Raw genomic sequence first — 13,741 nt, 5'->3', positions numbered from 1 at the left:
TTTGACTTACTTCACTTAGTGTGAAAATCTCTAGCTCCATCCATATTGCACCAGATGGCATTATGTGGTTCTTTTTTATGGCTGAGTAATATTCCATTGTGTGTATATGTGTGTGTGTGTGTGTGTGTGTGTGTGTATATATATATATATATATATATATGGCACATCTTCTTTATCCATTCATCTATTGATGGAAATTTAGGTTGCTTCCATGTCTCAACTATTGTAAATAGTGCTGCTATGAACACTGGGGTGCATGTTATCTTTTCAAATTAGAGTTTTCTCTGGATATATGCCCAGGAGTGGGATTGCTGGGTCATATGGTTACTCTAGCTTTATTTTTTTAAGGAACCCTCCATACTGTTCTCCATAGTGGCTGCACCAATTTACATTCCCACCAACAGTGCAAGAGGGTTCCCTTTTCTCCACACCCTCTCCAGCATTTGTTGTTTGTAGATTTTCTGATGATGCCCATTCTAACTGCTGTGAGGTGATATCTCATTGTAGTTTTGATTTGCATTTCTCTAATAATTATTGATGCTGAGCATCTTTTCATGTGCCTCTTGGCCATCTGTATGCCTTCTTTGGAGAAATGTCTATTTAGACCATCTGCCCATTTTTTTGATTGGTTTTTTGATATTGAGCTGCATGAGCTGTTTGTATATCTTGGAGATTAATCCCTTGTGGGTCACTTTGTTTGCAAATATTTTCTCCCATTCTGTGGGTTGTCTTTTTGTTTTGTTTATGGTTTCCTTTGATGTGCAAAAGCTTTTAAGTTTAATTAGGTCCCATTTGTTTATTTTTGTTTCTATTTCCATTACTGTAGAAGGTGGATCAAAAAAGATATTGCTGCGATTTGTGTCAGAGAGTGTTCTGCCTATGTTTTGCAACTCTGCTCTAAGAGTTTTATAGCATCCAGCCTTACATTTAGGCTTTCAGTCCATTCTGAGGCGTTTTTTTTGTGTGTGTGTGTGTGTGTATGCTGTTAGAGAGTGTTCTAATTTCATTCTGTTACATGTAGCTGTCCAGTTTTCCCAGCACCGCTTATTGAAGAGACTATCTTTTCTTCATTGTGTATTCTTGCCTCCTTCATCATAGATTAGTTGACCAAAGATGAGTGGGCTTATCTTTGGACTTTCTATCCTGTTCCACTGATCTATATTTCTGTTTTTGTGCCAGTACCACACTGTTTTGATGACTGTACCTTTGTAGTATAGTATGAAGTCAGGGAGTCTGATTCCTCCAGCTCCATTTTTCTTTCTCAAGATTGCTTTGGCTATTCGGGGCCTTTTGTGTTTCCATACGAATTGTAAATTTGTTTAGTTTGTGAAAAATGCCATTCATGATTTGATAGGGATTGCATTGAATCTGTAGATTGCCTTGGGTAGTATAGTCATTTTGACAATATTGATTCTTCCAATCTAAGAATATGGTATATCTTTCCATCTGTTTGTGTCATCTTCAGTTTCTTTCATCAGTGTCTTATAGTTTTCGGAGTACAGGTCTTTTGTCTTCTTAGGTAGGTTTATTCCTAGGTATTTTATTCTTTTTGATGCAATGGTAAATGGGATTGTTTCCTTAATTTCTATTTCTGATCTTCCATTGTTAGTGTATAGAAATGCGACAGATTTCTGTGTATTAATTTTGTATACTTCAACCTTGCTGAATTCTTTGATGATCTCTAGTAGTTTTCTGGTAGTATCTTTAGGATTTTCTATGTATAGTATCATGTCATCTGCAAACAGTGACAGTTTCACTTCTTCTTTTCCAATTTGGATTCCATTTACGTCTTTTTCTTCTCTGATTGCCATGGCTAGGACTTCCAAAACTATGTTGAATAATAGTGGTGAGAGTGTGGGCATCCTTGTCTTCTTCCTGATCTTAAAGGAAATGCTGTCAGCTTTTCACTGTTGAGTGTGATGTTAGCTGTGGGTTTGCCATATATGACCTTTATTATGTTGAGGTATGATCCCACTATGCCCACTTTCTGGAGAGTTTTTATCATAAATCGGTGTTGAATTTTGTCAAAATCTTTTTCTGCATCTACTGAGATGGTCATATAATTTTTATTCTTCAGTTTGTTAATGTGTATCACACTGATAAGCAGATACTGAAAAATCCATGCATCCCTGAGATAGATCCCACTTGATCATAGTATATGATCCTTCTAATGTATGTATTGTTGGATTCAGTTTGCTAGTATTTTGTTGAGGATTTTTGCATCTGTTTGTCAGTGATATTGGTCTATAATTTTTTTGTGTGGTATCTTTGTCTGGTTTTGGCATCAGGGTGATGGTGGTCTCATAGAATGAGTTCAGAAGTATTCCTTCCTCTGCAATTTTTTGGATGAGTTTCAGAAGGATAGGCGTTAATGCTTCTCTAAATGTGTTGTAGAATTCGTCTGTGAAGCCATCTGATCCTGGACTTTTGTTTGTTGGGAGTTTTTAAATCACAGATTCAATTTCAGTTCTTGTAATTGGTCTGTTTGTATTTTCTATTTCTTCCAGGTTCAGTCTTGGAAGGTTGTACCTTTCTAAGAGTTTGTCCATTTCTTCTAGGTTGTCCATTTTATTGGCATATAGTTGCTTGTAGTTAGTTTCCTATGGTCCTTCATATTTTTGTGGTGTCTGTTGTAACTTTTCCTTTTTTGTTTCTAATTTTATTAATTTGGGCCCTCTTCCTTTTTTTCCTGATGAGTCTGGTGAAAAGTTAATCAATTTTGTTTATCGTTTCAAAGAACCAGCTTTTAGTTTCATTGATCTTCTCTGCTGTTGTTTCCTTTGTCTCTATTTCTGCTCTGATCTTTATGATTTTTTTTCCTTCTCTTAATTTTGGGTTTTGTTTGTTCTTCTTTCCTCTATTTGCTTTAGGTATAAGGCTAGGTGGTTTGAGATTTTTCTTGTTTTGCAAGGTAAGCCTGTATCGCTATAAACTTCCCTCTTAGAACCGCTTTTGTTGCGTTCAATAGGTTTTGGATCGTCGTGTTTTTGTTTACATTTGTCTCTAGGTATTTTCTGACTTCCTCCTTGATTTCTTCAGTGATCCAGGCTCAGCAATTTTAAAGAGATAGGTCTGCGTTACCAGTGTGTGTATGCTCATCTTGCTAATATTTCCTCCTAGAAATGTTTCTCACTTCATTGTGTTAATGGCTGTGTTTTGAAGGAGCCATCACAAAACGTTGTTTTGTTCATTTGTTTATCAAATAGCAAAACCCAAGGGTTATTTTCTAATCTGATAAATGTGGAATAGATGAGCACAAATATCAAGAATTCTTCCCAAGAAATAAAGCTTGCGTTCACTAAACTTATATAGAAAATGTGCATAATGAAATGATGTCATTATCATTCCAAATAAGAACTTAAAAAACATTTTCTTGGCATATCTCTGAATGTTCTCATGGATTTATAGAGTATTAAATCTTTGAATTTTGTTCTCTTTCAAGAGAAGAAGAATGAGAGAATTCTTTTTCAGGTCCTTTGTGAAATAAGATATAATCAAATGATGAGAGCTTATACATATAAAAATTATAGGACAAATCTTAAAATGTATATAAATATATAGGCAGATATAAAATAAATAATTTCTTAACCGCAAAACCCTAAATCCTGAAGGGGATTTAGTACCAAGTATTGTAATGACCATTTTTGGTCAACTAGGTGACTCCCTAAAGTTAATATTTTAACTACTGATTAGATATTTTATCATTTCTGTTATGGACATGTGAAGACGTATAACACTGAGGAAAACTGCAAGTCCAATTAGCATCAAGAAAGTAGGCAGGTTGGAAGGAAAAGAATAAGCCTATGCCTCACGTATAAAGAGCATATGTTAATTGGGTAGATTTAAAGGAAATTATCTAAGTTCCTTCTTGTAAATAACGAAGACATATGGCATAAGTTACTCAACAGTTTGGAATCTAACTCCAGCTCTTTGGTTCTTCTGTCTCAGAATCTACCATTAGTCTTTGTGGCTCTACCCTCATCAGACATGTATGGCTTTGAATAGATTTAGATTTTCCAGCACCTGAAATACAGGTGAAGAGCTTTAGAGCTTCAGTGAAGAATGACCACATGCATATGTGCACATGGCTAATTATGAATCTGTTAATTAGTTTTTTCTAGTCTTATTGTCTAATGTATTAGTGACTTTATTAACATGAAAAACCTTCAGTAAATAATAAAGCTGGAGATAGATCTCTATAATGAAAAGAATTACTACCAAACCACTTGATAGTTATTTTAATAAATTTCTGTAATAAATCAAGCAAATCATATTAGTATGTGCCATTGGAATTACCAATGAGAAAGTTTTTACAGTCACGAGTACTAGAATCATAACAAGTAAATGAGAAAGCAAAAAGCATGAAAACAAATTTCTAAGTGTGCTATGACTAGTGGTAATACCCGTTTTCTATATGCAAAAACAGATAAAATTGTTTGAAATATACTTTAAAGGCAATTGTACATCCATGTACAAATAAAGTGACATATACATAAATAAACATGGAACAGGAAAATAAATGAGTCAAGGTTAAATAAGGCTGTCCCTGAATTATAAGTACCTGATAATAAACAATCTATACAGTCTTTGCCCACCTTTTCCATTAGCTGTCATGACAGTCATTGTTTAAAAAATATATATCTTATCCCTTTTTGATAATGGCTGTGTTCAGCAGTGGAGTAGGGGGCAAGCTGTGAAAACACATAGAGCTTAGGGGATCTGACCTCACATAGCCTCTACAGAATGGTAACCTCCTCGAAAAAGAATACTTTCTCCAAGTATTGGAGAAAAAAAAGTATGGCTTTTTTTTCACTGCATTATAACTCCTAAAGATCTACTTACTAGAGACTTTTAAAGATCTACTTACTAGAGACTTTTGGGGGATTAATAAAGAATCTTTTAAAAATGCTGTAAAATTGTTTGGGCACTTAGAAATTCACGTTTGAGTATGAACAGATTCATCTAAATTGTTCAAGAAACTAAAATTAATTGCACTCAGAGATTTGAAGTTCTATCCCTTGTATACTTTCACTTGTAGAAGAAAGAGATGGAGATCCCAGGCCTGAACTCAGAAAGGAGTGTGGAAAGGGAGTTCGGCCCACAGGGGTAAAGGAGAAGAAAGTACCTTTTACTATGCAGTATGACCCTTATAGAACTGAGACGCAGAGCCTAATACTAGTAATGCTCTATTGTTGCAATGATATGATTTAACTTTGACAGGTTACCCTGAAAATCGGTTGATCTTTCATGTGGAAAACTATGTCCTGCTTAAGATATAACCATCTTACACATAGTCTTTGGAGCACTATCCATTTTAGATAGGAACAACCTGTATTGGAACATAAACAAATGTAGATAAATATAAAGAAGTTTTCATATCCAACAAACCAAATTTCTTTGTAATTTACTGATAAAACTGAATAATTTTCATTTTGTCGCATTTGGAAGGACCCTGCTTATCAGATGACACTTCCCTCTATAGCACGTGTATATACTTATACGTATATCTACGTATAGCACGTAGATATTTTTAGACATACTGGAAATACTTTTGTAAAGTCAATCTATTAGGTAAAGACCAACTTTGGTAAATGACAACTATAAATGATTAATTCCTTTTTAAGTTTAAGACCTTTGATGCCATATTTTCAGAGTTGGTAACAATTTCTAAAATTCAGCACAGCTATGCAGGTACTTTGTAACAACTGTCATGTGCTTGTAAGCATCACAAAATATTGGATCTCGTAAGAATTGAAACTTGTTAAGACAATCTGCTGATAGTTTTTATTAAGAATTTGGAAAAAGAAAAAACTATCAATCACTGAACAAGCAAAAAAATAAAAAATATAAAAGAATTTGGTGAATTATCTTAATATGAGTTTTTCAAATGTGCTGACATTTTGAATAATTTATCTTTACAATTAAGCATTCTATTTCCAATACATATTGATGACATATTTACTATACATATTTTTACTTTTCCTTTCAAAGGTAATTTTAACTTTGTATTTAATTCTTAAATACTAAGCAATTTAAAAAAATGAAGTGTTAATACACAATTTAGACTTCTAATGTCATTTTATACTAAAATGAGGCATAAGACAGGCTTTTATAAAAATGATATAAACAATATCAAGTAGTTACAAATTTAATTTAAATTTGTGATAAAAAATGTGGACACCTCCAGGAAATCCAATGTAAAAAAAAAAACTGTCATCTGAAGTGAATTATTAAATATAATTTTAAAGATTTAATGTGTACAAATATTTGTCTCAGGAAAAAAAAGCTTGGTTGAACATTATAGTCCAAGGTTCCTATTGAACTCAAAAGTATTAGGAAGATTGATTCTCCGAACACCAGTGAGAAGTGTGTAGAAGATGGAGGTCACCCTTTGAAAGAAGATCTCTGCGACCTGTGTAAATAGGAGCCCCACAAACACTTCCAACAAGCATAGGTCAGAATAGGGTCATGGCTCCGGGCCCTCTGGACCACTGTTCGCCCAGAGGAGTGCTCACCGCGTTAATCTCTCGTCCTTCAGTTCCAGGTCTGCCACTGTGATGAGCTGATCTAGGTTGAATTTAGTGTCAATAATTTCTGCATCCCGAGGAGAATATGTCCCACCTTCTTTCTGCTTCTGTCGAATTCTAATAAAGTCCAAGAAGGGAATATCATAGAAAGCATATGAAATTATATTTAGTTTTCTTAAGACATTAGTCAGATAATTTCTTTGTTGGGATCACTTCCCTGAGTATGCTGCAAATTTGCAGCTACTCAACTCTTTTTCCTGTTTTAATTCCACAGAATGTATTCTATAATTTTTTAACATGCTGCTTTTAATGAGAATTAGTTCATCAAGGCCTGAGCCATTGGCACATTTAAAATACAGAGCAACTGAGACTGAGGCTGTGAGCTTGTTTCTCCTCCCTCAAGCTGTCTCATATGTTTGTCATAAAAAGGAAATATGCCAATGCGGACACAGCTCACTGCTATCAGCACCAGTGCTAAAAGACAATGCTCCATTGATTTTACATAACGTGAAAATACATAAAAATGTGTTTTGAATTGTCTCATTGGCTTTTATAAATAAAATGTAATATCTAAGTATAATATAACTATACAGATTATGTAATCTAAGAATATAATATATAACCAGAAAGCTCAGGTTCAAAAATAAAATCACATGCATCTGCGAATCAAATCAAAGTCGCTTCATTTTGAGCCCTTTTACATGTCTATTTTTATATGACATAGTACGGTATATTATAAAGTAATATTTAGCTATTCTATGTATGTTTTGCACTTCAAACATTTAACATTTATGATTTATGTGTTGAGGATGATATAGGAAGTATAAAATATGGTCCTTATCCTCAAGGACATAATTTAGTTGAGAAGTAGGATCTAAATGTAGAAAAAGCATAACAAAAGAGAAAAAAAGTCAAATTACAACTCCTAAAACAGTAATTGATTAGTTATAAAATGTTATATAAGTGATTACAACTATTAGTATTTAGAGGAAATAAAAAGTAGGATTTGACTTGAGTGTTCCAGAATCAGGAGGAGGAGGAAGCACATTTCCAGCTGACTGAACAAAAGCAGAGTTGTATGAAAACTGACGGAATGTTCAGGTGAGAACAGACTCTGTTGGCTGAAGAGCCGTATGTAGGAAAGTTGTAGGGAATAAGAGGGGCCCATTTCCTGCCCACAAAAGGAGTTCATCCTATAAAGAAATGATTTTAGAGCAGGAAAACGATATCAATATGGTGGATGCACATCCCTCAGGGACAAGGACCATATATTACACAACATAACTTTAAAAGTGCCTAAAATAACGACCTCCTCTCACCGTCTTCTGGCTGAATCTGAGAACACTCTCTGGTATACGAAAAATATCTTTCAAGAGCCCTTCAAATTATCCATCAAAATGATAATTTAAAAGATTCAAGATGAAACAGAGGATGCTTGGCAAACAGAATACAGGACACCATTCTTCGGATAAAATAGAGCCTATTGATAGCTACTTAGGAAATTAGTATAATGGTTATTTTTACAAATGTAAGGTCCCTTTAACTCGGCAGTCTACCTTATGAAACTAATTTTAGGATCACAACTAAGGTTTCTCCTGAGGTCCTGTAAACAACGGGAATTTTAAGAGACTGATACCGAGAATTTGAAAAGACACTTGGAAAAGACACTTGGAAAACACAGTACAGACATTTTGATAAAGTAAACGTGAGAAAGGGGCCCACCGTATAAGGAAGTTGGACATTTTTTAAGTGTTCTTACTGGAAAAGTGACCTCTTCTGTATAAAATCTGAAATTTAGACCTGATTATTTTTCAATTAAACATATCAGAGTTATAAAATATTCAGAAAGATGGAGAAAGCCTGGCAGCGTCTGCTTTTGGGTTACCACTTTGTCTCTCAGCTCTACATCCACACTTCTTTGCCCTGCTTTGTGATACTGAAGTTAGACTCTAACATTTCTCCTTTGCCAACTGGCTAGACGTTAAACTTTGTCAATAGAGGACACTGCAGTCATCCTGCAAGGCAACAGGGACAGGGAGATACTTCCCTTGAGTGTTCTAGCGCTGCAATATTCTTATTCATTGTGGAAGCCCAGCAGCCCACCTGGGTGAGCACTAGCTGCCTCTTAAGTTCATGCTCTCTCCATCAGTGAAGGATTCCAGGTAGCTCCAGCCCACCCACGCGATCAGGCAATAGTGGGCTGCTTCCACTGTCCGATTCCAGCCTGCCAACTCTTCAGTAACGATGGGTAGCTTCTACAGATCAGCTCCAGCCCTTCCTCTGTCATATTTCTTTGCACAAAGGTAGGTGATAGGGCTGCGTGTGCCTGTGGTAGCCATTCCATGTCAAACTTGGGAGTGAGATTTCCTCTCGTTCTTTGTTCCTCTATTGTCCACTCTTCCTTAGCCTAGAGAGAGTAGCTTTGTTGCACTTGCTACTTCTGGATCCTTTAGTGTTTTCTCTTACCCCCTTCAGTTGTTAACTATTTTTACTAGTTAACATATTATTAAATGTTTCCCATTAAAGTAACCATTGTGGCTTCTGTCTCCTGATTGGGCCATGACTGAATGATGTCCATAAAGCATCTTAGGAATAAGTACAAATAAGTCTTACCTTGCAAATGCAAAAATAGCTGTTCCAAGAAGAATAATTGAAAGGATACACAAAGTGACTGAAAGTATAATCTCTACAGATCTTTCTGAAAGCCCTTCACCTGAAGAGGAAGATGTATAAAATCATTAATTATTATTATATGTAATACTACATTGGGTCTCAAAATACAGAAAAAAATTTGGCATATTTCTCAATAATGCTAATGAAGTGTACAAATGTGTTTCTCTTCTTCTCCTAGATCTTCTAACTTTGGAGCTCAATCCTTGGTGCTCCTCTATTTTTCTATTTAAACTCACACCTTTGGTGAACCTGTGCAGCCTCATGGTTTTAATTTTCATCTATATGATGATGACTACTTAACTGTAATCTAAGGAACTCCCGACTTGTATATCCAATTGCCTACTATGTATCTTTATTTAGAAGTGTAATTAAATTTTAAAAATCAAAATTTCCAAAGCTGAACTCCTATTCTTCCCTCCTTTCAACTGCATCTTTCTACATCTTAGTCGATGGCAACTTCATTGTTCTAGTTGCTCAAGCCAAAAATCTTGGAGTCATACTTGACTTTCTCTTTCATAGAACACATCCAAAATCTCTGAGGAAATCCTGTTGGCTCTATGTTTTTCACTAATAGAAACTAGGGAAACTTGGAGAGATAGTAATTCCAAAGTGTGATTAGGGAACAAAAGGAATTTGGGATATCTAATGGGGCAAGAAAGCTAAGAAATGATCAAAGCCTAATGGTATGGAAAGAACAAAAGATCATCTTGAAGAGGTGGCCAAAGATGGAACAATTTAAACTTTATAATGAATAAAAACTGAAATTGATTGAAATAGATTCAATATAAAAATCCATGAGTTCTAATATTATTCAATGAAAGAGAAATGAAAATTAAAACCAAAAAGGTACTAATTTGTAACCCCTGGTTTTAGCTAAACAACTTTTTTTCACTCTAAAAATTTGTAATTAAAGAGAGAAAATTAAGCATTTTTTCCCGTGGCTTTCTCATATGAACTGTTTTTTATAAATTAAAAAATAGCCCCAGTTAAGGAGATAAAGCTCCTTATTAGAGGAGAATTCTGTTTAATAAATGTGGAAGAAATAATAAAATTAGAAATTAATTTTGCATTCCTAATGAAATAATTGACTCAGGTAACAATCATAAGTGTATCTCTAAATGACTAGGAGGAAGGTTGAAAGGCATTTGGATATTTGGGGAATGTCAAACTATCATCTCACAGATTATCTGCTGGTTATAACAAGGGAAAAAACAACTTTCCAGTGAAAGGTCCTGCTGTCATTCCCACTAAACTTACTGATCAATTTTAACATCACTGAAAATGTGACAACCAGGTATTATACACCTCCTGATGTGAGGTATTTTGATCTACGCAGCAACACCTGTAAAGGAGCCCTGCCAAAAATGTTCATTGTGAATATTCAAACCTTTAGATCTTATCTCTAATTTATAAGAAAGTAGGAAAAGGAGTTAATGACACCAATAAAAAGCAATCAGACAAATTCAAAATATGGAACCTCTTGATCCTGTTTTAAACAAACTACAAAGAAAAAAATCAGAGGATGATTTGAAACTATATATATATAGTTCTACATAATATCAAGGATTTATCATTAATTTTGTTGAACTGCAACAATATAACAACATACTTATTAGAGAAATATGCTAAACTGTTTTGGAGTGGAATATATAATGCTTTCTGTGATTCACTTTAAAATACTTCAGAAACAAAATGAAAAATGTGTAATTAAAACAGATGTGGCAAACCATTAAAAATTATTAAATTTAATTAATAGGTATTTGGGGGTTCATTATACTATTCAAAACTTTCATGTACGCTCTACTCACTTCTCACTACCTCTGCTGCAAGGTGATCGAGGCCACCATCCTGTTTTGCATGAATTGTTGTATGGACACCTAACAAGTCTTCCTATATCCACCCTGTCCTCTTTCCATCTATTCTCAACATAGTAGCAAGGGTAATGATTTTAAAACATTACCTGTCTACTTAAAATCCTCCTTATCTCTCACAGACAAAATCCAAAGTCCTTCCAATGGCCTATGGCCATAGGTTAATGGCCTCTGGTTCCCTGTTACCTGTTTGACTTCCCTTCCAATCTCCACCTTGCTTACAACTCTGGAGCCAGACTGGCCTCCCTATTGTTCTTGGGACACACCAGGTAACTCTTGATATAGGGCTTTTGGCCAGCTTCTTCCTGTGCATAGAAATGTATTTCTCTTATAGATCTGCCTGGGTAGCCATTTCATTACCATGAGGAATTTGCCCAAATATCGCCTAGTCAGTGAAGCCTACGCTGACCACCTCTTACGGACTGAACGCATGTGTCCCTCCAAAATTCATATGTTGAAGCCCTAACACAAATACAGTGTGACAGTATTTGAGTAAGGAAGTAATTAATGCTATATGAGGTCACAAGGGTTTGGCTCTAATCTGATAGAATTAGTGTCCTTTTAAGAAGAGACACCAGAAAGCTAGTTCTCTCCCTCCGTGTGCACATGCTGAGGAAAGGCCATATAAGGACATAGCGAGAAGGAGGCGTTCTGCAAGCCAGGAAGAAAGCCCTTACCACATACTGAAGTGGCTGGAACCTTATCTTTGATTTCTTGCCTCCAGAACTGTGAGAAAATAAACTTCTGTTGTTTAAGCCACTCAGTCTATAGTATTTGTTATGGCAGCCCAAGCAGACTAAGACATTACCATATTTAAGATTGAAAGCTGCAACTCCTTCACTTCCTGCCTTCCCCCTTCTACCTCCTCTACACTCTGTTCTACTTTTTCTTTTCTCCATAGCCCTTGGTAACATCTTATAATTCATTATCTTATTGTTTATTACCTGTCCAGAATGTAAGATCCCTGAGGACAGGAGTCTTTGTTGTATTCAAAACTGTATTCCAAGTCCTGAGAACAGTATCAGGCACATAGCAAATGCTCAATAAATATTTTCTAAATTTACTGATATATAAAAATATCGATTTTGAAGTATACTAGAAATTAAAAATTTTCAGGTTGAAGATTAGGCATTAAACCAAATAAGAATATATAAATTATTATTTTGATACAACTAGTAATTATAATTATAACCAATTTTAAGTTATATGATGTATAATTTTACTGTAGAAAGTATTAGAGTCAAGTGACAAAATAGGTTAACTATCTGTAAAATACGCAGGGGTTAATGTTTCATCTTTTCTTCCCTGGATTGGTGCTTATGAAATGTTAACACTATGAAAGAGTTTCTGTGGCTATTCTGCATGGTAGATTTGAATGAACACTGAATCTTGAACAGTTATCAGAGTTTCATGGTCATCTAGAATCTCCAGCTAAATTTAGAAGACTCTAAAGGACCATGTAGCTCATAAAGTATTTTAGATACACCTTTTTCATACATTAAAATATAAATGGTTTCATGAATTTTCACATGCTGACTCCTAACTGGATATGCTTGGGAAAGGAAACATGAAGATGAATAGAATCATCTTTATCAGGTAGTATTGAGTCACTGGACCTTGGAACCTAGTAGGGAAAAAATGATTTCATAGACCACAAAAAATTTTCAGATTAGATTACCATTTCAAAGCACTAGCCAAGTGAAGTGAAGAAATGACATATGATGTATTAATAAACAATAGGTAATCCTTTGGGCACATGTATTACAAATGTACTACTAGGAAAGGACAAAATGTACTATGACTGTCCAGCACAAATTTTGATTCACTGCTATGCATGTACCCACAGAGCATTACCAGTACAGAATGAAGTCATTTCTCTAAATCCTTTCACAGAAAACAAAACTCTTTCACTTAAAAATATAAACATGATTCTTTTTGTAACGTGTACATTTCCTGATTAGACTTAAAATCCATTGAAAGGTCAAATTAAATTGTTTTATTTGCATAACAGAATGTACTACTGTAGTAATTAAGCAAATCATAATTATAAAGTACTACCTAATTTTTCATAGTATTATCTTTTGATTATCATTATTTAAACTCCTCTATGGATCTGACTTTTTAATGCAGCTTTATATCTCTAAGAAGCTTGAACTAAATGAGTTATAAAGCTCCTAGGACAATGCCCGGCTCTTGATATAGGTACTTACTGCATGAAAGATCATCTTCTTAATATTATTATTAATCTTAAAAGAAAACAACTTCTTATAACAGAACTTAAGTATGAAAAGTTCTTCTCTTTTAGCCCAGTATTAGCCATCCAGAATATTCAAATACTGCACAAAGAACTTACTAAAGGTTCTCAATTTCATAATTCAAGAAATATAAATTAAAATACCCTAAATAAATGTTTTTTAATACATCATATTGGCAAAATATTAGAAGTAGATAATAAACAGTGGCCAGGTTGCAAAGTCATACTTAGTCATTGTTAAAACAAACAAAAAGGAATTATTGCATCTTTATGTGTAAAAACAGTATACTTATGTATGAATGTTAGCCTCAGAAAGCTAAGATGAGCAGGTGCAAAGAGAACAGCTAGAAATAATTTAAAATGTTGAGAAGAGAAAATGGTACAGCAAAGATAGGAAGTCTGTGGGAACAGAAAAG

General features: G+C 34.5%; 1 protein-coding gene across 1 annotated transcript in view; it reads right to left on the bottom strand.

Moving 5' to 3' along the window:
• The window catches only part of PTPRQ (protein tyrosine phosphatase receptor type Q), a 254,741-nt gene that overhangs the window by 35,238 nt on the left and 205,762 nt on the right, over positions 1-13,741 (bottom strand). Inside the window, exons 51-52 of the mRNA XM_089921589.1 lie at positions 9,141-9,240; positions 6,516-6,644 (exon numbers count right to left, since the gene is read on the bottom strand). Of these exons, the coding sequence (XP_089777715.1) occupies positions 6,516-6,644; positions 9,141-9,240 (229 nt within the window). The remainder of the gene's footprint in view (positions 1-6,515; positions 6,645-9,140; positions 9,241-13,741) is intronic.

The sequence above is a fragment of the Delphinapterus leucas genome, chromosome 11 (genome assembly GCF_059928025.1).
Source record: "Delphinapterus leucas isolate spDelLeu-1000000601 "Yukka" chromosome 11, BTC_Dleu_Yukka2, whole genome shotgun sequence".
Taxonomy (NCBI): Eukaryota; Metazoa; Chordata; class Mammalia; order Artiodactyla; family Monodontidae; genus Delphinapterus; species Delphinapterus leucas.
Note: the sequence above shows the minus strand (reverse complement) of the source record. Positions and strands in the feature narration are given on the sequence as shown.